The sequence below is a fragment of the Monopterus albus genome, unplaced genomic scaffold (genome assembly GCF_001952655.1).
Source record: "Monopterus albus unplaced genomic scaffold, M_albus_1.0 scaffold28.1, whole genome shotgun sequence".
NCBI lineage: Eukaryota > Metazoa > Chordata > Actinopteri > Synbranchiformes > Synbranchidae > Monopterus > Monopterus albus.
The window spans coordinates 2,015,744-2,042,887 of NW_018127908.1; the positions used below are offsets into that span (position 1 = coordinate 2,015,744).

Consider the following 27,144-nt stretch of genomic DNA (forward strand, 5'->3'; position numbering starts at 1 on the left):
GGTGGTGGGCCAGCGCCTGCGGCAGCTGCTGCGGCGGCCACCGGCGGCATCGGTGCTGACAACTCAGCAGAGCACTCCGACTACCGGGCCAAGCTGTCTCAGATTCGACAAATTTACCACACAGAGCTGGAGAAGTATGAACAGGTGGGGAGAAGGACTGTTGTTTCTGAAATATCAGTTCTCCACCAGTATTTTCATAACTATGGTATATTATAGCTAAAAAATGATCATTATTGAGCACAAATCCTACTCTTGTAAGAAATGTTTAAATCCATGATTGTATTTGAAATGTTTCTGTTGGTAGAATTCTAGCCTGCCACACATTTTGTCCAGCAGCATGATGTAATGGTCTGGGGGGCCCTGCTACAAGTGTTTGTCCTGTTTGTTAACGTATCCATAAGCATGACTCAAGAATGCAGGACCTCAGTGTGTTCAGCCCCCCCGATCTGATTTATTTTATTTGCATTTTAATGCCTTTACTAGAAAGATATACAGTAGAAATGACATGCATCAAGGGTCTTGGGCCAGATGTGAGCTGGGCACACTGGGGTTCATGGTTGCCACCTTAACCTTGAGGCCACCAAGCTACTGAACTTTTATATCAGTGTTCTGTTTGCTTCACAGCATCCCACTCTTTTAGGTGGTCGAGCAGCTTAAGTGTATATGGGTTTCAATAAATGAATTATTAATATAATGAGTAAAATAAGTATATTATGTCTTAAGTTTTAATTTTATATAAGTTGATGACGTGACTAAGTTGCTGACTCTTATGTCTTATATTAAATCTTCTCTTCTTCTTGTTCCTCCTCTTAAGTGCATTTGCATTTCCTGTTACGGTGAAAAAACAAGAAGCACAGGTTTATAAAAAAATCTAAAGTAACTAAATTCTCAATACATGTGAATGTGAGTGTGAATATTATGTTTTACACCATAACAGCTCAGCATCATGCTCAGGGCTTTTTATCATGTCCTTTGGTCAGTGCATGCTGGGATAATCAACATTTGTGAACTTGAATAGTTATAAGCTGATATAAAGGATGGATAAGATCTTTATTTTACCTTAGTATAATGCTGTTGAAATCCGCTCTCACAGACCAACTTATGACAAGCCAGGCTTTCAGAGATGTTATCTTCAGCAGGCAAGCAGCCATTATATCAGTCACACACCAGCTCTTTTCCAAAGACTGTAACATCTTGTCATTCCCTCAGAAGTCAAAGCGTTCTGGGTTTGTCATCTTCTCCGAGGAAGGCTAGTCATCGCTAACTGTCACAGTCAATATACACCTGAGCATTTTTGTGTCACCATGCTACGTACACTTCTCGCACATATGAGTGAGCAGTGTCTGGCGTGTGTGTGCAAGCAGAACGGCTGCTCAGTGCATCACTTTGACTGACGTAACCCCGGTGTTGACAAGCAACAGACACCTTGACTCTGAATGCAGTTATATCCGGTGACTGATTCAGACAGAGAGAGAATGAGGTAGACTGAAAGACGGAGTGAAAAGAGAGGGAGACGGTTTAAACCTCTTGAACGTGAATGGGACTGAAAGCTCGCTGTCGTTTTAGGTTTTACTTCACTTGTCACATTTTCTCTTCCATTGAAGAGAAGTCTTTTTAATATTCAGAGCACTGCAGTCTTGCTGCCTCCACTGTATGACTCTTCTGTCACATTTGTTTGGCATGAAACATCGTGCTGTGTCTGCTGCTTTCATCTAGACTACTCTTATTACCTCTAACGCTGCTGCTGTTCTATTGTCAGCACTGCTTCTACAAGGCCAAGGCCTACCAGTAAAGGTGCAGCCTCTCCAGAATCCAATTTCATCCTTTTGTTCTGTCTGAAGCTGTCGAGCCTCCAAAATAGTTATTCTTTTTATGAATCCTGTCTGTCTGTGCATCCAGGCGTGCAATGAGTTCACCACCCATGTGATGAACCTGCTGAGGGAGCAGTCTCGAACACGACCCATCTCACCAAAAGAGATCGAGCGCATGGTCAGCATCATCCACCGCAAGTTCAGCTCTATCCAGATGCAGCTGAAACAGAGCACCTGCGAGGCAGTCATGATCCTGCGCTCGCGCTTTCTCGATGCCAGGTCTGTGTGTGTCTGTGTGGATGGGTACAACAGAATCAACCTTTCTGTTTTAATGCATTTTGCTCCTATGTGTTCTCTATTTTAATTTTAAAAAGATGTCATTGTTCTTCATGTTCAGACATGATTAGTTGTATCTACCTTTCATTTTGGATTTCTGGTTTATTTCCTTACTTTATTTTTTTAGGCACTGTTCACTCAAACTAAAGTATCTTGGTTAAATTAAGGAATTTATTACATTTATTTGTTTACTAAATATATTTTATGAATTTGTGTTCTGTCCAGACGAAAGAGGAGGAACTTCAACAAACAGGCGACAGAGATCCTAAATGAGTACTTTTACTCCCACCTGAGTAACCCCTACCCCAGTGAAGAGGCCAAAGAAGAACTGGCCAAGAAATGTGGCATCACAGTGTCACAGGTATCCAGAATGAACAAAGTTTACCTGCTCTGCTTATTGTGTTGTATATCAGCCATGGTCACATTTTGGTCATGGCTGTGGTAGGTCCAAACCTATGGAATGCGTTGCCGCTTTATATTAGGCAGGCCCCCTCACTGTCTACTTTTAAGTCTTATCTGAAGACATACTTGTATTCATTGGCGTTTGACCAGGAATGAGACTCTGTCTGTAGTGTTAGTGTTTATATTACTGTTTATAGCTTTTTATGTGTGTTTTTTTTTTAGATTTGTATGATATGTTAAGTGCTTTGGTCAGCTGTGCTGTGGTAAAGCGCTATATGAGTTGAGTTGAGTTGAGTTGAGTTGAGTTGAGTTGAGTTGAGTTTAAGATGTGGCATTTGGTTTAATTTGGAGATGTTAGTATCGTCATTTACATTAATAAAGTTATGGTCATAAGTTAACACTATCCATCAACACTGACTTAAATGAAACCATTGCAATCACTTGATTCCACCCTTTTTTATACAGTTTGTTCTGCATTCTTGTCACTGATATCTTGACAGGTTTCAAACTGGTTCGGTAACAAGAGGATCCGATACAAGAAAAACATAGGCAAGTTCCAGGAAGAGGCCAACATGTATGCAGCGAGGACTGCAGTCAATGCAACCAGTGTTTCTGCTCACGGCAGCCAGGCAAACTCTCCATCAACTCCCAATTCAGCAGGTGAACTTCAGATGCTGATTCAGAAGGAAATTAGTTACATCTCAAGAAGCTCTATAGAAAGAAGAATCTGCAGAGATCTTTTTCTTTATACAGGGTGTACAGGTAGAGGCACAACGTAAAGCAAAATAATGTTCTCTTACCTGAACTACAACTCAAGAATTCAGTCTCTGGTGGTTTCGTTCAGACTAATAGATGGCCCTTCTTCTCCTTAACTAACCGAGTAATGCAGTATGACTTTCTTACTCTTCTTGTTCCATTTTTTCTCATTATTTTCTTCCTTTGCCCTCGGTCTATCTCACTTGTTTTCTTTCTCTGTCTCTTTCTCCCTCTGTTTGTTATCGACCTCATGGTCTTGTGGACGTTAATTTTTTCCTGCCTCTTGTCCGGTTGACCTCGTGCATGCCATTAAGCTGCTCAGAGGGCAAGTGGAGTCTTTTGTCATATAGAGACTTCACAACTGTATTGGATTAGGACCGGGTGTTGAAATCAAGTTACGCGATGGTCGCTTTACATCTGGGGAGCTGGGGCCCATTAAAAGACGAAGACAATTCTTGGGTCTTCCTGCAGATCAATTATTACTTCCTTAATGAAACACTAGCAGCATGGGCATTTAACAACAATATAATCCATAAAGCTTGTTTTAACTGAAGTTAAACGGTTTTGGGATGATTTTCTGTCTCTTGGTTCTTGTTGGTTGATTTTTCCTTTGAAATTATGGTTCAGTGATATTTTAATGTGCACTTACTGTATCTGTAGCGTGCAGGTTTGTAGACAAAGCCCTGTTCATGATGTCTGCTGCCCTCCCCCACTAACCACTTAATGCACCTTTGCTTATGCATGATCCTTTTAAGTTCTTTTTCTGTCCCAGTCTTCTTCCCTGGTGCTTTTTGCTCTCTCTTCTCTCATCTTTGTCCTCCTCTCATTCTCTCTTTCTTCTTCTCTGCCTCTATGCATTTTCAGGTTCTGCTGGCTCTTTTAACATGTCAAACTCCGGAGACTTGTTCATGAGTGTGCAGTCCCTCAATGGGGACTCGTACCAGGGGGGGCAGGTTGGGGCCAACATACAATCCCAGGTAGGCGCCTCTCTAAACATAGTTTCTGACATAACTAAAAGCTCACAAGCTCTTGAAATCACATGCGGTTTTGTTCATCCATTGAGCAGTCTGTGAGTGTACTAGATGCACATAATAACTCGACCTCCACAGTGAAACAAAGGTTATACTTAGCCTGAGGCTTTACATTAATGTGGAAGCCATTGTCAGCCCAAAGTTGAGTAGACAACTGCAGACAGTTTTGGAAATGGTGCAACACTCCTCAGCGCCACTGACAAGAGTTCACATAGCCACTGGTCTACTGTAGCTCCCTGACCTTGCCCCAGTGGACAGCGATGACCAGCACAGTGTTTCTAAGTGTTACAACTCTCACCATAGAGTAAAGATTAAGGTGACATTCTTATTGTGTTTCAGAGCTTTTGGCATAATGTCTTTATCCTTCTATCCCCCTTTTTCTATTCAGATCAGCTGTCCAGATACTTTAGGTCAATCATGAATATGCCAAAGGGACGACCCTTATAGGAGGTAATGAGGTCTTCAGGGTTGGTCTTTAATTATTCAAACATATGTTCTTTTAAAGGGGGTCATTTTTCTGATCATGTCAGAATGGTCTCACTCCTACAAGAAAAAAAGGACATATAGTTCAGTAGAGTAATTTGATTTGAATCCATATAGCAGGTGTGTTTTCATGGATAACCTGGCTAGCTGCTCTGTCAAAAGCTGCTGCTCTACAAAGCAGCTTCCAGTGAAGTCATGGCAGATTTTCCACCAGAAACACATTTATAACTTAACAGTTTAAGAAGTGACCTCAGTTACAACATATTTTTATTGGCAGCGATGTCAGGTAAATATGTTTCATTGTAAAGTTTTGTCAGCATATTTGGTTCAGTGTCATTTCTATTTCTGCATATACAGTGAACAGGACTGTCAGTAGTGTACAGCCACAGTTAGAAGAATGAGTTGCAGAGCATTGTGTTCAAAGTCTGATTTTGATGTATTATTTCACTACAAATGAATTCATAACTCAGTGCTTCATGTTGTAGTTCTTGTAATTTTGTCCTTTTGTGATGTCCGTTATCAGCCTCGTAGTAGCAGCCAAATCATTATGATTCGTTGTTTGTAACCTTTTCCTGTTTATGGTACCCTTTTACTATCAGACTGACCTTTTCCTGTGTATGGCTGTCTTTGTTATCCAGAGCTTTTGTCTGACCAGGCCTTTTGTCTGTATGTCCCCATGGTTCCAGGTGGATACCCTTCGCCATGTTATCAGCCAGACCGGAGGATACAGTGACAGCCTTGCAGCCAGCCAGATGTACAGTCCACAGGGCATCAACGTAAGACCTGTAAACAATCTCCTTCTGTCCTTCTCAACATTTTCTTTGCTGTCTTACCTTGCAATGAATCCCCAGTTGCAGGGTGTGTATAATGTCGTGCACAATGGGATGCCACTTAGCAGAGCTTGCCGGGGTTGGGCCGTTGTCCAGCCAGTTGCCCCCCTGCTCCAGTCGTGCCCTACGTGGTAGCCAATGAGGCAGCTAGTAGGCTGAGTAGCTGGACACGCTCCTAGTCTGTCAGAGGATATTAGCGTTAGCGAGGCACCTGTAGTTGACAGGAACAAGGACATGGGTGTCATCCTCCCTTCCAGCGCTACTCTCACATTAGCACAATAGGACAGGTCATACATCCTATTCCCTGCAAATCTGGCTTCACAAAAAAGGTTCCGTGGTGCTAATTCTTAAAATAATTCTTTAACTAGTCTGTCAAAGGCCGGGCCAGTTTCCTAGGCTGTACAGGGTGGGACAGGCAACACTGGAGGCAGTGTAGATGCATGGCGACAAGCTGCACGGGGCTGAACAGAGTCAATACGACAATCACAGGGACAGAAAGAGCGGGGCTTTGGGCTAACAGTCAAACACATTGGTCAGATCATTCATCCACACGAACAACAACACTGACAGCCAAGCCTGCCAACACTCCTCGTGCTAAAACAGGAGCATGGATGCATCAAGCTAGTTACAACGTGCAACAGGCTCATCCGGAAATATGTGTCCAATACACTGTCCTGATGTGTTAGATTAATGAACGCATACAAAATCTTTTATGAAAGAAAAAAAGCAATGATTATCTGGTGTTGGTTCAACAATACTTAGTCTCTAGATAAAAAAATATTTTATGTATTTTTTATTATTATATTTATTTTGTATGAAACATGTGGTTAGCACTTTGAATAGAATGTAATGCTAATACATAAGAATAATAAAAATAAATGGGGCTAATTAATTTATTACCACTACATTTTTGGCATAAATCTGTCATTTTTAATAAATAAATTATCTGTATTTATATAATTAAACTAAAAATAGTCTGTACCAACAGAAGTCCGACCAATTAGTCATCCCGCAGTCCACGTAGACCTCTGAGAAAAATCAGAAATGAGCCACTGTGAGAAATTTAAATATTAGTGATATACTGTACATGTGTGACAGTTTATTGTGAAACAGACTTTAGGCCACATGGTAGGAATATTTACTGTTCAAGATTTAAATTGTATATAAAAAATAAAAGAATAATAGCAACTATGATGGATATTGATGACGATCTGAGGCCATTATAGTGCTTTTAAACAAAAATTGCAGGAGGGGTAGTGAATGAAGTGGCTGTGTTTATTTAGCTCAGATATTTTAATATTTTTTCTTTCTAAGAGCTGCTGACTGAACTCTCGTGGTTCACCTCTCCTTCTTTATCCTTGAACAGCAATTACACCCCTCAAATTGCTGGTGGGTGTTGCCTCTCTCAGAGACTAGAAATCTTTTTTTTCTCATTCTTTCTTTTTCCCTCTTGCTTCTGAATAAGATGACAGACAGTCTTTATGCAAAATAACAGGGTTTGGAAATAAGAGGGTGCCAAATCACGTTCCCAGCTTTCGTTAATAGTGTGGAAATTGCAATTAATGTCCCTAATGGTCTTTAGTCAACCTTTTATCATGATTTGAGAAGGCTTCCATTCTAAAGAGATTTTTTTTTTTATTGTGATAATTTATTCTTTTATCAACCATCTCAGCGGTATATTCTGAGATATATGAAAGGTCTGTGTATTCTGTTTCATCTCCCATGTTTATCTCACATTATGTCAGCTGTTTGGAGAAATGAGGGAAGTGGTCCAAGAATATTTTTTAATGAACAGTTTTTAGTGTTGACTGAGTAGCTGTTGGATAGATACAGTATCATTGCTGCTGAAGAAGTCTGGTAGCTTGATTGATGCACATTTCCTATGTGCAACAACAAAACGGTGGGATAGACTCAAAATAAAGACATTGCCCGTGCTCATTGTAATGAAGAAACATGTCGTCCAGTGCAACAGTTTGGTTTGCTGAAGTGGAGCTCTATGGAATTTTTGTAGAATTTGTTGACACTGAGAAAAATATGGAAGACTGCCAACCTTATCCTTAAAGCTACTCCAACAACCACTACCAGTTATATTTAGTCTTAGGAAGGTTACTTCTGAACGTTTTGTCCCATTTTCACATGATCTGTCGGACAATGTGTAAAGCAGTAATGCACCTTTAATGATACTGTGTACCCATGTTGTATCAGACAATATACTGTGTTTCCATTAAGCTAATAGTGTGCTGTCTTATCTCCACAGACAAATGGAGGCTGGCAAGATGCTCCGACTCCTTCTTCAGTGACATCACCCACAGAAGGACCCGGAAGCGTTCATTCGGATACTTCCAACTGAATATCTCCATCTCTACACCTCATCTACAAAAAAAAACAAAAAAAACAAACAAACCATGGACTGACCTTGATATTCACAGTATTAAACGAAGGAATTCACTGTCCCACGGTTTGGAGAGGTACTGTGAAATAAATAAATAAATAATATCTTCTCTGCTTATAACATTGGACATTTGAGATACAAACAAAAAGTTTCACAATAAAAGTCAGAACAATACTGCGGTCAGTGGGGATGTTTGTACAGATTTCACATTATATTCAGAGGGCTGGGGTTACTTATTCACTCGTAATGTTTTCACTCATTATGATGAAATGATATGATAAAGTAAATAAATCATTGGTTTTAACTGAAAATACTTCATTCTACCTCTCAGCCACTAAAAAAAGTTGAAAAAAATGTCAGTGACCATTATTTGTTTTGTAAAAAAAAAGAAACTTTTGTCATTGCAAGCAAGAGGCACATCTTCTTTCTTAAATTTTGTTGTCTCTCACCTATTCTATGGTACGCCATTTAGACTTAAATATTGCTCAGTTGTTTACAATGTGTGCTTGATTAAAGTATGTTCATCTTCCCTCCTGTCTCCCGACAAGTCCAAACAGAGTTCTGTCAGGAGATTTTACCTCTAAGGTAACCCTGTTAAGTATGTTATCTGTAAAACAATAAATAAATACTTGTCATCAAATCAGACAAGCTTGACATCATTCATTAAGATGGAAGATATATCAACTTAAATTATTTCACACATTTTTGGTTTTGGTTCTGCAGCATATTGGTAGAGTGTTAGTCACCGAATTGTAGGATTCTGTGATGCAATGAAAAAAAAAGTTTAAAATTTACTTGAATCCATCATGATGTTTTTTTGCCACCACCAATACAGCAGAAATATTACTGTTGATGCCAAAATGCCAAAACCAAAACAAAACTGTCAAAAAAGTCACTTATAATATATTTTCTCCTCAGATATATTCATTACATTAGCATTATTTCTTTCTCCTTTTTTTTACTTGTTTAATTCACCATCTTCTGTCATTTAGCTCTGGTGCTACAGTCAAGTGAATAATGCTGTCCCGAAATACATGAAGAAATATCGCTTTCTACACAGAAGAAAGTTTGTCAAAGACATCTGTAACCGAGTTTGTTTTTCAATACATGAACCACAATCCACTTAAACAGGGAAGTCATTATGTTAATAGTGTTTTGCGTGCTTACACAGTGGATCCTTGCTCCTGAATCTACAGCACAGGTCAAGAGATGCTTGTAACATGGAGCCGCTGATCATCACCATGAACGAAGCATCTGGATGTACCAGAACTGCTGCTCAGCTGAGGACACTTTGATGTAAAAATAATGCTACTTTCCATGTTTTGTTGAACTGTGTCCTCTTCTGGGTTTTTATTTAGATACAAATCAATATATTATTCTGCTGGTACTGCTCGAGTAACCCTAGAATTAACACCAAAACAAATGTACACACTTGAATTCACGCTTGTTCTATCAGACCGATTTCTTTCCGTATCAAACATTTATGAAGACTGTAAATGTTAACCATGAAGCACTAAATAAGGGACATGTCATTATGTCAAATAATGTGTTTTCTGAACAATCTAACCTTGTTTATAGACACTTTTTTATGTTCTGTGGCCTATTTTGTATTTTGTTTTTATTGTTTTGCTTAATGTAGACTATTACTTTTTGCTTTTCTACTCTTGTGAATTAGCTCATGAACTTTCAACATGTGTTTATGTGCACCATTGTGCTTGACTTGCTTTGTTGGAAAGGGTTTTCAACACATTAAAAATGATATGTAATACAGCAAGACCATATATCAGCATTTTTTTAAATGTAGAGTTTAAGAGAGAGCAAAGACCCTTCATTTTGCTCAGCATCACACAGAAGCATCAGTGGTATGGTGGTAATCGTAGTCGCTGTTGTGATAACTGAAAGTCAACCAAGGTTAGTGACTACCAACAGACATCTCCCCATTCATGGCTGTGCTTGTCCCTGCCTTCTTTAATGATGCCTGTCCAACATATTAATGTACACGCTGTCAGACAAACACACAAAAACAAATGCATGCTCACTAAGTCAAGAGTAGGTAACACTGAAAGGACAGGTCTTCTGCTAAATCAGTGTCACTTGAAGACAGAAGAAGCAGAGAAGGTCGCTAAAAAGTAGTGTCAGTGTTTTGTGTTGACTGTGAGAACAGCAGACAGACATCACTGCTTTTTGAGGGTGGCGCCTTTCATAATTGCATTTTAAATTTTATTTTCAGACCACATAAACCTCAGCACAATGCCCTTCCATCTGAAAGTGAAGGTGTTTTTCTACATTCTAAATATTATTAAAAGGCAACACATGACCAGAGTCATACCATATATTTATTCTAGGTCTTTTTAGTTAGACTGTCACTGTCAACAAACCTCATGAAAAGGCCAAAACCAGAGTATGTTAGTCTGTCTCAACACTTTCTTACCTTGTCTGTAACACTTGAAAACCTGCTGAAGGTGTTAATTAATGCAAACCAGCCACAAATTGCATTAAAAGCAATCAAACATTATTCAAACAATCCTAAAACTGAGCATTTGTTTGGGTCTAATATCACCTGCCGATTAATACACATTTGGCGCTTTTGTGAATATTTCCGGCAGCAGGATGGTGTAGCATTCATTCAGTATTTACTGAAGTGTGCATATTCTCGGTACTGAACGAACAGTGTGGCTCACTGATGTTTCAAATAGTTTTTGGACAATAGGAGTTTGTGGTACAGAGGAAAAATTTTGAAGAAAGAAAGAAAGAACCAAAGAAATATTTGCATCATCTTGATAAAAGAGGAGAAGAATGGCCACATCCTTGTGGGATTTTCCTCTCAAACACTACAAGCAACACCACTGACATTATCTAGCTGGACAGATGAGTGTCTGAAAGAATTACTTTCATAGCAACTGAATATTCATAATTGGCCAAACAACAGGGATGAGGGTATAAGGGAGCAGTTGGCAGTAAAGTCTGTGGACAGTCACAGGCCTTGACTGCTGAGCAAGTGTGAAATGCCAAAGCCAGACTGCTCCCCTGTGCCCTGAGGGTAGCGAAGGAGCCGGCCTGCTCTCACCAGCACAGAGAGCATCAAAAACAATGTGACAAGACTGCATCCAAAAACATCTTCTGGCTTCACTGCTCTGATTCTCCCAGCTTAACGCCTGCTGCATTAGCATGTGAAACAAAAACATCTTGTGAAATCCATCGATGAGAGAATGATAATTGTTTTCAGACATTTTTGAAGGATTTTGTCATGCAGAGTAGTTTTTACACCTCCTCGTTCCTCTGAGGTGGTGGCACTTTGCAGGCTGATTGAAATCTAATGTTGCTGTTGACATCCGCCTCCCCAGCTGTCATTGTATCACTGTTTATAATTACAGCTGCTGTGGAAGAGCATGGGTGGGTGGCCCAGACACCTTGTCTTCTCCTCTCAGCAGAGTCCTGCAAACTGCTCTAATATGCAGTGACATAGGAGCCCAGACTCTGCTGCTGCTGCTGCTGCTGCTCTCGGACTAACTGACCACACCAGTCTCTGGGTGGTGCATCCACAATTCACCCATTCACACACTTGTCACAGCGGCACAAATTATATTGTGCATAAGTGACTGGGCGTGCCTTCTAAATCTCTTAAATTAAAGGTCAAGTTTTTCTACAAGTTTTTCTTTTCTCTTGTTTTTGGAAGATGAGATGAGTCTGTGTTTGTGAATGTGACGAGAGTTGAATGGTTAAGAAATATGGGAATATTAAATTAGATTTGAAACAAAAAATAATTTGACTGAACAAAAGCAGTGTATAGAAGGGCCAGAAATGTCTGTCCCTCTCCACAAGATGGCAGTGTTAACATGCTTGTTTAAAACTTTCATAAGGTAAATGTTCAATTAGGGTGGATAGTGTAAACTGAAAGGCCTGCTGGGACTTCTGTGATTACAATAAGCAAACAATCACTTTGATTGCAATAACACAGCAGCTATTATGCTACTATCCTGTTTTTTTTTTTCACTTACACTTACCTAACCCTAAAAACATTTGTTATGTCTCCTGGGTGATGACACAGTCTTCTGCTTGCCTTTCCCGCCTCGTTCTCCTTCTGTGTCAGAGAGACTTTATGATGTAGACCACTGTTGCTCTCACATTTCAGCAAATGTTTCAAAACAGTGATGTCTTTTTGTAAAACTCTGATATATCAGGAGCTGTACAGTTTTGACATACCCCCTACTTTATTTTAACTCTATATTTCTATTTTGCCATAATTCAGAGAGAATTCACCCTTTTCTTTTACATGTTAAAAAAATATCAATTTTTGTGGATTTAACAACAGCACTGTTTTAAAAGTAGTGAAAATGAGCTCCACTTCAGTTGTCTGACATTAAAATGCTCCTTATGACATTTATGCATTAGTGTCAGTTCTTTTAAATGTTGAATGCAGTATTCTTCCCACCACTGTCAGTGTCCTCGCCTGTTTACCTCCAGCCCCCTAAGCGACCTTTTACTGACAGTGGGGTTAGAGCGCCCCCTGGTGGTGCGGAGTGATTACAAAGGACACTCCGACGCTCCTCCTCTTTCCTCACGGAGCCAACTCTTTGTCAAACCTTGTTCTGCCACTTTTCCTGAGACAGGAGCCTTGTTGTGTCGGCGGAAATCAACATGGCAGACGTTTCCGTCCAGTCCGACAGAAGAAGCCGCGGAATTGTGGTAATTAATTAAAGCAAATACGTCAGGAAATGTACGAGTTCTGTATGGTGGACACGAAGTTTACTCACTCGTGGATGCACAAGCTCGGCTCCTGCGCTGACAACTTAGCGCATCTTTTACAAGTATTTTCTTTACATCCACACGTGTCTCTCAGGCTGATCCTGTGCAGACAAGAAGTTTGCAGCTTAGTAATAAAGCTAGTGTCTTGGTGTTTAGGCCCTAGTTCTATATGATCAACAGTGATGTGCGAACTGCCACATGATATTTGCGTTTATCTTTTTCCCCCCAGATTAAAGATGATTGGCCAGGATATTGTTTAGACCTCTTCAGCTATCCAGCTCACTACTCCGGAGATTTAGACTGTGTCATCATTCCACATGGCGTGATTATGGACAGGTACAACACAAAGCTAAGAGCAATCTGTCCTCAGAGGGACTAACTTTTGCTGCTTAGAAAGAGACTACTGTGAGCTTCCCAGATCCATTACACTCAATGTGTCATGAAGCTGGAATAAAATCTTACATATAATAATCACAAACATACCAGTGTTCTCTTAAATGTGACTACGCAGTTTCCCAGGTAATTTTAATAGTGGAAAATGTATACAGTTTTTAATCTGATTAAATCATGATTGATCATTAATTGACAATAGTGACCTAGGGCCCTCAGAATAAAAGGTATCAAGATTCTTTTGCTTTCAAGTTGTGACATCACATTATGACGTGTGTGTGCATAATCGCATTTAATCAAAAGTAATGCTCAACATAAGGACCACAACTAAAGATTATTTTCATTATTGATGAACCTGCTGATTATTTTCCCGATTAATTGATTAGTTGTCTTGTACATACAATGTCATAAAACAGTGAAAGATGTTCTTTACCACATCCCGAGTTGACATTTACAGATGTTTTGTTTATACGACCAACAACCCCAAACCCAGATGATATATGACAGAGAATCTGTCACATTTCAGAAGCTGGAAGTCAGCAACTTTTTAACTGAGAAATTATTTAGTTAGTATGTTTACTGTTAGTTGACTAATTGATTAATCAACTAATCACTGTAGCTCTACTCAGAATCAGTCATTCGGTCTACTTTGGTATGTCAAACAGTAACACAAGACATTCATATAGTAATATCATTCCATTTTAAACTGAATAGTGCTTAGCTGTCATGTAGTTCTGGAGTAAATTGCAGAAATGTTCAGAAATCCCCTACATTTCATTTTTAAGAAACAGGTTAAAAGTTTATAGATCTGCAACAAAAACTGTGTAGTTCGTTAGCCTATGGCCCATCCTTTCACCAAACATCATTGAAATTTGTTCATGTTTTGAGATATGTTATATAGAAATAGAAATAGACATAGAAAAACAGGTGTGCTAACTTACAAACATGAATCCCCCTCAGCTGTGAGCGAAAAACCTGTAAGACAAGACACAGCTTTTAGAGCATTAACAGGAATTTCACTTTTCACGTTGCGTACAGGACAGAACGTCTTGCTCGAAACATCATGGACGACCTGGGGGACCATGACATTGTGGTGTTGTGCGTGCTGAAAGGAGGCTACCAGTTCTGTGCTGACTTGGTAGACAGGATCAAGGCACTAAGCTGCAACTCCAACCGCACAATCCCCATGAGGGTCCACTTCATCCGTCTGAGGAGCTACCTGGTGAGCCTCTGCCCACTGCTTCAGTATACAGATAGCACTCATATGCATACTATTTGTTTTAAAGGATAAGTCCAGCCATCTGTTTTGGTTATTTTCCATAAATCCCATACAGAGACTAAAACCAGCAATGAGTTTTGTGTACTTGAGTAGTCTTTTCTATAACCAGCTTGTTCCTCATAGAGCATATTGGGGTTTTTCTGCAAAACATAACCTTCTATTCAAAACTTCTGTAAAAATTTTACCAAGTACATTGAATAATGAGATTCTTCTTTAGCTTCCTGTATCATTTTTATTAGTTTTGGGTTTCTGTGTGTGCATTTGTGCATTACGACAGTGGTATCTTTGTGTAAGTTGGTCTTGAATGTTCTGTTTTCATGTGCTGTAGACATCACAAAGGATGAAAGTATCACAGGCTTTGCAATTAGTATTCTGATGAAAGGTGCTTGTGCTACAAAATACACCGTGACCTGCAATTCATCAGTTGTTTTGAGTTTAGAGATGATTCCTGCCCATGTGACAACTGAAAAATATTAGTTGCTAATGTGATTTATCTCTCTAAATGATGTTGTATCAAAGTAGGAAACATTTCTTATAAACTGGAAATATGTCCACATGGTTTCTTTATTATTTCAGCAGTGCCTGTAACATATTAATAATGTTAAGATCAAAACATCATTTCTCTTGGGTTTTAATTTTCACAGAATGACCAGTCCACAGAGGATCTTCACATACTTGGAGAGGAAGACCTGTCTTTTTTAGCTGAAAAGGTAATATTCTTCATATTTACATCATCACTGGAGGCACCTCTTTTAATAGGGAACAGGATCCAATAAAGCATTACCCTGAGCTCTATTACAATAAAACAAGTGCCAAAGAAACAAGGAGATGGTGGGCACTGACGGGTGACAGCCTCAAGATGGCAGCCTTCCCTCTAACCTGCTGTCTCCCTCTCAGAGTGAGGAAATGGAGAGATCAAAGATGGCAGTTTCTGACAAACCCAGTGGTGATCAGATGCCAACTGTTGTAATGCAATTGCTTAGAGGCATCTTTTACTTTATCTCAGCGGTGGCAAAATGTGAAATCTGTGTAACTGGGAGAATATACTGAGTGGATATCACAGTAGATCAGGGGATGACAGGGGTCTAGTTGTTGGAGGCTCGCTGTTCATCTGCTGTTCTTGTTATCATGTAATCATAGTCAGTACCTCACTGAACTGAAATGTGTGACCATGTTCTGTATAGGCCAGTGATTACTAACCTTGGAGGGCGTCATAAAAGGATGGAGGAACAACTAATTTCTGTTATCCCAAATGATCTGTTATTTTATGTTTTATTTATTGTAAAAAAAATTATTACTATGTGGAAGAAAAAAAATCACTCTTCACAAGGTTAGGCATCACTTGTAAAGACAATATTGCAAAAAGTCATGTATGTGATTGACCTCTGAAAGCTATTTTGAAAGTAGAAAAGTGTGAGCTTCAGTTTGTTTAGTACAACACAAGGCCTTTCTGAATAATCTGCAGATTATTTTTTACATATGTTTTTGTTCTTTAAAATGGTAGAAAATTGTGAATAATCATAATATCTTGGAAATCCAAGTCTTGACAGTCCAAAACCCAAAGGATTTTTGTATCACATATAACAGAAAAAAGCAGCAATTGTTTACATTTTAAAAGCGGGAACCAGCGGATGTTTAACCTTATGGTGGTAAAAATGACTTTAATGCTTAATTGTGTATAAAAACACTTTTGCACACATTTAAAACAACAAGGTTGTCCTGAAGGACTCAGTAAAACAGTCAATAAGCATTATACTAAAGTGTATCTGTGAGCGTTTGCATGTCTGCAGCTTGTAAGCCAAATGTGTATCCTCCCTCCACACTATTTCAGCATGTCTGCCTGTGTATGTACACAGCGACATGTTACTCAACCACTACTACAGGAATTATAAGTTAAAGTATTCCTAGGTAGGTCAGCTGATCTGAACACTAACAGTCACACACATGCACACACTAATACGCCTCATAGCCGGGCGTGGCACAAATGCCTGAAACATGAATAGGATATGAGGTAGTGAGCTTGCATCATTACCGGCTGCTTTGCTCACAGTATGTTAAATGTGCTTGTGAAATCCCTAAACTCCCTGTGACGTACGGCTAAATTTAGTCAGTCATTTGTAACTATGATGTTTTCCTGGAACAAGTGAACTAATTGTGTGACAAGAAACATATTACAAACTTCATGCTACAGTGTAGTCGACTACATGTTTGGACAAACCCTCTTTTTAAAAATTGGAGTAAACTGCATACATGGCAGTTAGTTTTTTTTTTTTGTTGTTGTTGTTTTGACTTAGCTAAGATGAAGTGAAGCCTAGACAGCAGCTCATAATGTAAATAGTGCCCAGTTGTCTCCAGTTGATTTGGCAAACATTTGCAGAATTTCAGCTATTTCAGTGTGACATTGAAAGAAGGCCTGTAGGCACACAGACTTCCAGTCTGGATGAGGCTGACATCCGTCTGTTGCATTCATTTCCTTGCATAATCACTGATATCACAAAATGTAATAAAAGCTGTACTGATACAGTGATCGCTTTAATAAATATGGTTGGGCATGGCTCATGTAATGATCCATGTTTCAACACTCCTCTCCAAAAGAAGACACTCAGAGATGAATTTTTCATTTACCTCTCTTCAAAACTTGCAGTAAAAGTTATTCTGTACTTGTAAACCATTTGTTACTTTTATTTTTACTTCAAATGTATAATTCTTTGCTGTTTATATCACCAACTTCCTAGCTTTTTTTCCCATTTGTGTGAGTGTTATCTTGGAATGTGTGTGTTGATGATTAGAAGATACTGTAGCTTTGCTCTGTTTCTAACCAAGAATAATTGTTCTCTTCCCTCCCAAACATGCTGTAATAAGAACGTTCTGATTGTGGAGGTGAGTCAACCATGTTTTTGCTTGCCTTTTTATTCCTCTTCAGCAAACAGGCCTATTGTATTTCTTGCCGTGACTGGCTATTCAGGTCAAGAGGAGTCATTCGAAGTATTCTGTCTCCTCCTACATGATCTGGCTGACCTATATTTTGAAAATAAGAGAGCTTTTTCAACATGATCATAATCTTTTTATGTTAGCAGAGCCATTTTGTGTTGTGGTGGGAACAGATACACAAGGGAATGACATGTACAAGAAAGAAAAGGGCTCATTCAGTAACAGTTCATTACTGTATGCAGATATTGGATGATTAAACATTTTAAAATAGCAGGTATTACTCAGTGCTCCAACATCTGTCCGTATGCCTGATTCTTTATTCTGTATCTTTTACAATGGATTGGATAACACCTGATTGAAAACTTTTATATGAATAATTGATTAAAAACAGACTATATACAATGTAAAAGTGGTTATGCATAGTGATGAAACCACAGATAATTCATATATTAAACATATCCACTCTTAAGATGGGCATCTTCCTTTTCAGTTGAATATGAGATGAATCCATTTTTGTCTGCATTTTCGCATTCTCCTGCTTTCTCGGTCCAGTTTTTCTCACTTTCTTTTTTTACAGGCTGTCGTCGGTACCGGGAACACAATAAAAACTCTCCTGAAGTATGTTGAAGCATTCAGGCCCAAAATGATCAAAGTAGCAGGGTGAGTTATGGCTGTAAAGACCTGAGAACAAAACTAGCCCAGTTCTACTTTGTGAATCACTGAATTTAGTCTAGACAGAAAAGGGGAACGAAGAAGTGGCACAGGTTTCAGGTGGTATGGTTTTAAAATTGCCCCTTGACATTCTACATGGCAGGTAGGAAGGGATATCGAATGTCTGCTTTTGTTTTCCTCAGATTGCTGGTGAAGAGAGTGTCACGTAACTCAGCCTGTCTTCCCGACTGTACGTACATGACCAACCCTTTTATGTTTATGAGTCAGTGTTTTTTTTCCACATTTAAAACAATTGCTGCAGCTTGTCAGTCAGTGACTCAGTGGACTATGGAAATACTTGCATTTAATGTTCCTCTTTGTCTTTGACTTCAGATGTCGGCTTTGAGATACCCAATTATTTTGTGGTTGGCTATGCCTTAGACTACAATGAGTATTTCAGAGACCTCAATGTAAGTCAGTGTCTTTTTTATTTTAGACAACAGTGATTCTGACTTAGACAAACGGCTCACAATGAACGCCTGAGAACACTGTCATATATTCATCCAGTACTGTAAATATTGAATGTTGGAGAACTTGCTCATATTTTTTCTTCTTTTTTTTTTAGCATATCTGTGTGATCAGCGAAAGTGGGAAGATGAAATACAAGATTTGAAAACTGCAAAAGAGATGATTGTCAGGGAGATGGCATCTAACAGCGAGCCTGAGCATTTCCATTGAGCTGCTATTGTGATTTTTGATGTCAAGCATCTCTGTTTTGTTACAGAATTCATTCTATGAAATGTTTGTTTTAACAATAGACACTGACACTTAACTGATTTCAGCAAAATAGCTATGTTTTAATATCGGAACAATGTTCTTCATGTTTACAAAAATGTTTAATGCTGGACTTCTACTACCATTTGCCTTTGTTGCTTTAACACAAGTGCCATCTCATTTTGATATCTTCTTGAATGCGGTGTGAAGAACTTGATCATTACAAACTGTATGAATGTGATAGCTTTTTAGTCACTGTGCGATGAGATAACAAAGGAAACTCGTAAATCTGCTTCTTTTAAAATAAAAGATAGCTACACTGTGATTATTCAGAAATTTGTAACAGTGAGTGATTAAAATGTTACGTTTTCTTCACTTGTACATTGGTGTTTTGATTTTTCATTAGCTTGTTCAGCTGCTGTCGTTTTTAGTGTGGAGGGCAAGTAAAGTATTTTTGTGAACATTAAGTGTACCCCTTTGTGGTTTTTCATTATTTCAGATGTAGTGGGGTACTGTTATTTTGCCACTTCCTTTTAACATTTCTTTGTTCTATAAGCATTATTGATCACTTATTAAACTGCCAAACTTTTTTATATCTGTTTTATGATTGCATCTGTCTGATGTAAATGCCAAAGCTGCTTCCTAGTACATTAGTTCATTATTGGTTGATTAAAAAAATAGGTCAACTGCAAATGAACTATTAAAATTAACAAAAGAAAGTTGGTTGTGTTGAGTTGCTGTACTCTTTTAACACACCTGACATATGGCCCCTAGTTTTTTAAGTAGGAAAAACAAAAGTGCTGTAAAAACAAAACCATCATTCTTATGACTCCAAGGTCTGGTGGGGATTACTGTGACTCAACTCTCTGACCTTTCAGCAGAATTTAGCTCCAAGAATAATATCTTGATGAAGTGTGCCAGTATAATTACGTTGTTACAACCAAAGGTTTTCATCAGCATTTCGGAGTATTGACTAATGGAGTATGCAGAAAATTGTCCCTTGTAAATTATATATCCTTGATGCTTTAATGTGAACGTACCACTGTGTGGCTGAATAATTGAACCTAATTTCAACTACTTTATTGTTAGGCGATTACATTTTTAACAATACATCCAATATTATAAACAGATAAAATGTTTATGTGTGAATTTTGCATCTGCAAAGGAAATAACTAGCTCCCAAATAAATATGGAAGAAAGCTATTCCTCTGAAATGTAATGCCTTGTTTTCAGCACTCTGGGGGTAAACAGTTCATAGATATGTTTTGTCTTTGAAGTAATTAACCTGAAATGTAAGTTATTTTTCCCACCTTATATCCACAGTAAATCCACTGGAAGAACTGGTTGGGCAGGATAGCTTCCTTTCTTAATTGACCTCTGGAACAAAAGCTGCCAATCCCAAAAACAGGTGGCCCCTTATGTTGAGGAGAGAGAAGAGACATTTGTCAGGGCCCTAAGAAGCAGAGCATTTATTATAGTCTACAGCTACAATCTGTTCCAGACTGTAGGGAGGACAGGAGCGTCCGTGTTAAGCATTTAATTTGAGGTGTATTTATTGACAGTACGATGAGACCAACGAGTATTTGTCGTGTGGTATGCGTGGACTCACATTCCATATCCACATACCAGCTCGCTCGACCTCACTTTGAACCAGGACATGTGACTCCTATATCAACTTTGTTGTGTATATGAAACGAAGGCGAGTAATCGTGAAAAGACATAAGTGAAATCTAGACTTAACGCAGGTGGCGTCTGTGTTATTAAAGCTTTTACATCGTTCTTCTTGAGACGTCTTTACTACCTACTTGTTGAACTCCGTAAAAAAAAATACATTTTTTTCCAACGCATATGCCACTTTTTGTAAACTCGCATCTAATTGGTCCAGTCAAATACAACGACGCTTCCGATTGGCTGAGAGTGCTCTGTTGCCCAAAGGTGCACTCCCAGAGTGTCGGGAGCACTGGAAGCAAAAAATTCCAGCTACGAAACACCACGCGCCTGTCCTGAGTGTGATCGGAGTAATCACAGGGAAGCTGTTTGTATCTAAAATATATAAAATTATAGTAATGCCTGACAACATTGGAGTTTCCACGCTATGTTTTTACGTTGTTTACTCGCTTTTATGGACAACCGCAGCCACTGCTGGCAGCCTGTAATGACGCTTCTGAAATACACAGGTAACTTTGTTTAAACTCCAACCGTTAGCATGATGCTAACCACAGCGCTAGCAGCCTGTTGCCGTGGTCGGTTTAGTTGCTGATTTTACAAACTTTATTCGCCTTACAGATAACTTTCGCAAAGTGTGTTACGCGGAAAGTGGCTACAGTGTCTCAAGTTCCTTTTTAGAGGTTTTGTGCTGATGTCTTATTAATGGTAACAATGGTAATGCAACTTTCGTTGTTCGATTATGAACAACAGCTCGGTGTGTACGTGCCTCAGTTGACCATCGAGCTCAACCAACAGAAATCCAAATTCAACCTCTATAAATCACAAAACTGGCGCTTTTATTATGGAAATACATATGTTTAATGAGTCTACCTGGCTTAAATTGTAATACCACGGTTCTGTTTGTTATACATTCGTTTGAAATGTGACGGACATTTGTCATCGCCCTGCCTCCCGTTTGTAGTCCCACTTGTTGCTGGCCATTCATTACGCAGTGTTGACTGTCCACGTTGTTGTACTTCGAGCCGATGACAACATGCCCAAATTGTTGGTTCATAAATAATGTGGTGATGATGTGGTGTGTCACATCACTGTCTTCAGCATGTTCTTAAAGTGATGCTGCATATTTTGTAAGCTTGTAACTTTTTTAAAACTATCTTGTGGTCATGACATAATTGTGTTATATATTAGCTGTTACTTAGGTCGGCCTGTGTCCCAGCAGCTTAGTGTATTGCTTTGTAAAGAGAAGACCGGTTAGAAAATAGCGTTAGATTATGATCTGTTGCATAGTGTTAATTGTCCAAAATGGTCTGCTATTATGTGTTAAACAGCCGAGGTATTAATTGTTCTCCTACAGACCGTTGAACGATGTGAGATGTCATATCTGAGCAGTTAATGGGCAAATCGACCTTTAATTCAACAAAACAAAATGGAGCAATAACACATCTCTCCCCCTTCTTTCTAACAGATGGACTAAGAAATCAAGAAAAAATGGAGGTGTAAATTGGACAGACTGGAACTTCATATATTTTCTTACATCCTGCTGGAGCTGCATCTTCAATGTGGGCGTTCACGGATAACAGGATTTTAAGTGAAATTGAATGATGGCATCACATTGGGTTAACTCTTGTCAAGATGATGAGAGACAACAAGCAAGAGCTTCTTTCTGTGAGGTAAGCATGTGGCTCTCTGGTGCCAGTCTCTCCCCTCTCTCGGTTTGGTGTTGAGTGGGAGTAATGTTTGTCACTTTGGTCCAGCTGTTTTAACAATTACTGCTGGTATCTACTGGTGTTTTATTCTTTTTACAGTCATCATTTCTATATCAGAAGTTTGCCTGAATACTTTCTATTTTTTACCTAATTATTGTAGATTAAGAGATGAAAAGACAGGTTTCTGTTGCAGGACAGCATTTAGTGAGATTTGAAATTTTAATCAAACTTGTCACTGATGGGAGTGGGAGGAGGAAACAGCATTGAATCAGCTGTCTTTCATATTTTTTAAGCCATGCCTGTAACACCAGACAGGACACCATCTGCTCCTCTGAAAATGTGTTGCTTGAATGAAGATATTCATGGTAAAGTAGGTAGCATCCACTAACTCTGCAAAGTGGAAAGGCATCTATAGATAGAATGTCTTGTATGCAGTTCACATTTCTACCTTAACATCTGTGCTTATGAAGATCATGTTTATGTTTATGTTTTTGGTGAAATTGTCAAATGTATCAATTCAATGATATGCTTATTATTGAGGTCATAGTTGACAGTGGTGTTGTACTGGACTGCCTTATATTTACATGTGTTTCTATATTTTTGTCCTCTCCAGCTACATACATGAGATGGTCAGAATATTAGGAACACCTCTAAATGTAATGAAGTCCACTACAATGCCGACCTCAATAATAAACATCATTGAATTTATACAGTCATTACTACAGCTGCAGAAAATGTCCACAAATTTTGTGAAAATAACTCCAGGGTGTATTTATCACATTACAACATCCCCTTTGTTGTGTTTTGGAAAAGTCTTTTGCATAAGAAATATGTTAAAACATGTCACTTTTCTTAAAACTGTCACTATGGTTTGAGAGGAAAATGTCACTGCAGTGGAAATCCCCTTTTAGCAGTCCTTCTAATAAGGCCACTACACAAACTAATTCTACTGCTAATTTTGAGCCAGAAAACCTCTGGAGTCTGGTCCAGGAATTTTCTGTAAAAGAAGACATTGTGGATTTAATGACTTAAGAATCTGCCTGAGTAGATTTTTTTTTTAAACCACTTGTTACTTTTTTTTTTTTTCTATGTGTTTATTTTTTGTGAAAACAACCTTTGACAGTCTTAACTGACGGAGACCAATCCAAAGATGTTTATGATAAGTTAATTTTCATAAAAAACATTGCTGTGTTGCAAACAGGCAATAGGGCGTCTAAGAAGGGGACTGTTTCACATGTAATGAGGTCCATTTAGAGACTCAGCAAATGACTTCTGGGTCTGACACTTAGCTTTTCTCGGGCTTCCAATATTGTGCTGGTTATAACTTGGTGGAGAAAGGTAATTCATTAATTGAATATATTATTTCAATTACTATTTTTGTTGTTGGGTTTTGCTAGTGTTTTTAACACTGAATTTGTCCACTTAATCAGCTGGATAGTGCATGGTATTCAAACATTGTAGCTGAGTCCAAACAGCAGGAAAGTAGCTTAATGTCTCCTTTCATTACTTGGACCCCTCTGGTCAGATATTGAGTTTGCAGGGCAGGGATTTTAGATTCCATGCTGATCAGTTTGCTGTTGTGTGATAGGTCTTTATTGTATTTATTTAGGCTGTATGGTTAATCTGAAACTCCTAAAAGATGACCGGGCTTGTGGTTTTTTTCGTTAATCTTAATACATGCACTTCCATTGTTTTTGCTCCAATAGAATGACAGAAATGAGAGGCACATTATTGTTTTGGATGATGAAGCATGATCCTTATTTAGCACTGTAGGGGGCAAGTGGCCAGCAGGCCCCTCTCTCCCCACAGTTTTAGCCTCATTAAAGCTCAGTGTTTATCTCATTTTGGCTTTTACAGAACCCTCTGTGTAGGCATCATATGGCTAACTGATGGCAATCAGAAGGGAAAATTAACTTTCAATTGGATAGAAGAAGTCTCTTACTTCCTGTTGCTTTATGGTCTGTGATGTATCAGGGGTAAACAAAAGATGACTGTGTTATTGCATTTTCCTTATTTCCGTGCAGTACTCAGTGAACAGATCCATGTCATCTTGGATGAAAGAAATCTTGTGATATTTTGTATGTGTTGTTTCATTAACTCATTGCTAAATGCTGCTGTAGACAGTTGAGTTGTCTCTGCATTTAGACTTGTGACGCACAGCCCCATATTTTTTCAGTGATACTTTCTCCAGCAAATGCAGCTTGGCATCAGTATTTTTTTTAATTTACTTATCTCCTGGTTTGTTTTAGATGTGTATTCACAATAATGAAATATACAATTATTATTGAACTGTCTGGATTTGACCTCAAAAATGGCTGAGCTGATTTAAGTGTTTTTCTGATACTTTACAAGCTTCACAAAGGAAATCTTTCAGTGCTAAAGTATTAGATTGCACCATTTTGGACACATGCTTATATCATTGTGTCTACTACATGTACTTTTTACTGCTAAAGCTGTGCTTTGATAACACGAAAGTTGAGTTTCGATTTAGTTTAGAATGCATTTATATGGTAAAATACTGTAATGTTTTGTGCTGTTACAGAACTGCAAGTATGTTCAAAAGTAATGATTTTACTTTTTTGATGCAATGATATCAGAAATATTGTAATGGAAAAGTGCCAGCATTTTAGAAAGACACTGTATATGAACTGTAACCCACAACTTGTTCTGTGTAACATCTGTGTGTTACAACTAGAAGTGTGGTGTGCACAAACACACCATGTGTATACATGGGTTGAGTAATGATACTCCTGACTGTGACCTTCACTACAAGGCTGAAACGCCCTGGGCTCACCAGTGGTCCTCTGTATCATTAACTTAGGCTTTTCACAGTTAAGTGCTTGGTTTGGATGGGATGTGGTGTAGAATTTAGCAGCCCACGGAGAACTTGGTTTCTCCACATGTTAAGGCTGTGTATTAGTTTTATATAGTTTTATATGGTGCTTCTAATGTTTCATTTTATGATGTCAGCTTTTTTTTTAACCATGTGGTTTCACAATACGAGTTGAAGATAAACGTAGAGGAAGCTCTAGTTTCTGTTTGCTTGTAGCTGTAGCTTGCCTTGTGGAGTGTGAATGGTCATGTGTACTGCCCCTAAAATTTTTGATGTTAGCAGATGGTTTTGGATGGTCTACATTCTTATCTCATATTCACTCCTTAAAATGACCACTTGTACTCTGGATGCAAGAAAAGATTTCAAGGAAATTTCCACAGGTGTTTTAGGTCCATGTGTAGAGATGATTAAACATATCATATGTTTAAGAGTTTCAATTTACCTGGATGAAAATGGTTCTGGATTCGCTACACTGCTCTGCTTTGGAACACATGTCAGATAGTATCAGCTAAATTGTCCATAACCCTCTATGGCTTGTGAATCGGTGCTGTTATATTCATTTTTAAAATGCTCAAGAATCTCAGAGGGAGAGAGTGGTTGAAATCAGCGTTCCTATGTTGAGAAATGGGCCTGCTCACTACTCCAAGAATTTTCCAGCAAAGGAAGCAGAGCCTGCTGAAAACTTATTCCCGGCTGCCTCACCCACTGCAAATATCAGTCCGGCATTCGAGTGATTCATAAATAGGTGCAAGGCATTCAGTTGTCAGTAGGAGAAGACAGGTGTGTATTATGATGTGGGTGTTCCTTTCATGTACTTTTCTTTGTAGCCCCTTTTTTTTGACAAGTAATCTCGTGTAATTCTCCTTTATGTCGAGTCCCTTTTGACCTTTTGTCACACTTATTTGAACACATTATATTCTGGTCTGTCAGGTTTACACAAGAGGCATGCTTTGTTCTCTGTCCTTATTATTAATAATAATTCTTTTGAAGAAAGAAAAAGGGAAACCGTGAGGGGAAATGCGGGTCTGGAATTTATTGACCGGGAATGTCACCACATGCAAGAGGCAATGATAACACTGCATGGCATGTGCCTGTCAGGGGGCCCACACCCTGTTCTGGTGTCCACATCTAAAGATCAGAGGGTTGGAAACTGTCCTGTGCACTGACTGCTAAATCAGATCCAGTAGAGCGGGATTGGCATACCCCAGAGACACAAGGAGAGCAATGCATGGGCATTTCAGCCAGCTGGTCTGTTGTCATATCACAAGCCCCTCTCTGGGTATGGAATTGGATGTTTCTAGCTGTGTAAAGCAGCCTAGGACTCATACAGACACACACTTCAGCATGGAAGTACTGGTATCAGAGAACAGCCAAAGTTTGGTTATACACAGTAAACCTGTTTTTCTAGCTTCATCACAATACATGTTGTCAGCTGCACCTGCAGCTCAATTTCCCAGGAAGCCAAAGTAGTACTGTGGATACTCTGCAGTATACACATTTAAACTTGTTTTATGTTCCCATCAGCTCAGGTTGCCACTTAAAATGTGCTTTCATTCAAGTGGTTTGTTACTGCCTTGCTCAGAGTTATATGAGCAAAAGCAGAAAATCTTGGCTGCTGAAAAGCAGTGAAATACTCTACAAAGGTCACAACAGAACATGCTTTAACTTGGTACACCCCTCCAGGCACACAATATATTTGAATCAGCATTCATTCTGTGAAATACTCAGAGCAATTGGATGGGAATTGATAGTGTTAAGTCTGTGTGAACAAACTGTTGCTCATGTTTGTTTTCTTGAAATGTGGTTTGGCTCATTCACTTCTCCCTGCAACAACTGGAACAAGTGGAATAGCTGCTCAGATTAGTTTATTTCTCCTTGGATTAAAGCAAAGAGATTTATTATTGAAAATTCCCAATTGTATTTTGGCACTGGTTGTATTAACATGCAGGTAATTCACTCAGATTTTCTGACATTTTACTTAACATATCACATATCTGCCCCGGCAGAGATATTGTGAATGCAAGCTCATCAAATTCCTCTCATAGCAGGGGAATGTCTATGCTTCAGGGGGAAGGGAAAGTTTTTTTTTTATGAGACAGGATGAGGGGAAAAAAACCCTTTCAGT

The 27,144-nt window shown here is 38.8% G+C and overlaps 3 protein-coding genes across 4 annotated transcripts in view; all 3 read left to right on the top strand.

Moving 5' to 3' along the window:
- Nucleotides 1–9,777, top strand: part of pbx1a (pre-B-cell leukemia homeobox 1a) — a 45,409-nt gene extending 35,632 nt beyond the window's left edge. Inside the window, exons 4-10 of the mRNA XM_020595783.1 lie at nt 1–144; nt 1,900–2,090; nt 2,373–2,508; nt 3,050–3,209; nt 4,170–4,282; nt 5,506–5,595; nt 7,907–9,777. The exon at nt 1–144 is cut by the window's left edge and continues 10 nt beyond it. Of these exons, the coding sequence (XP_020451439.1) occupies nt 1–144; nt 1,900–2,090; nt 2,373–2,508; nt 3,050–3,209; nt 4,170–4,282; nt 5,506–5,595; nt 7,907–7,999 (927 nt within the window). The 3' untranslated portion in view covers nt 8,000–9,777. The remainder of the gene's footprint in view (nt 145–1,899; nt 2,091–2,372; nt 2,509–3,049; nt 3,210–4,169; nt 4,283–5,505; nt 5,596–7,906) is intronic.
- A 2,779-nt stretch (nt 9,778–12,556) lies between these two features.
- Nucleotides 12,557–19,447, top strand: prtfdc1b (phosphoribosyl transferase domain containing 1b). The gene is made up of 9 exons (XM_020595781.1): nt 12,557–12,727; nt 13,017–13,123; nt 14,216–14,399; nt 15,101–15,166; nt 17,319–17,336; nt 17,965–18,047; nt 18,242–18,288; nt 18,432–18,508; nt 18,664–19,447. Exons 1-9 carry the CDS (start codon nt 12,680–12,682, stop codon nt 18,709–18,711), a joined length of 678 nt encoding a protein of 225 aa, XP_020451437.1. The 5' UTR covers nt 12,557–12,679; the 3' UTR covers nt 18,712–19,447.
- A 1,286-nt stretch (nt 19,448–20,733) lies between these two features.
- The window catches only part of arhgap21b (Rho GTPase activating protein 21b), a 40,001-nt gene continuing 33,590 nt past the window's right edge, over nt 20,734–27,144 (top strand). For both annotated transcript variants that reach the window (XM_020595777.1, XM_020595778.1), the window contains exons 1-2: nt 20,734–20,989; nt 21,946–22,150. In XM_020595777.1, the coding sequence (XP_020451433.1) occupies nt 22,079–22,150 (72 nt within the window). In that variant the 5' untranslated portion in view covers nt 20,734–20,989; nt 21,946–22,078. The remainder of the gene's footprint in view (nt 20,990–21,945; nt 22,151–27,144) is intronic.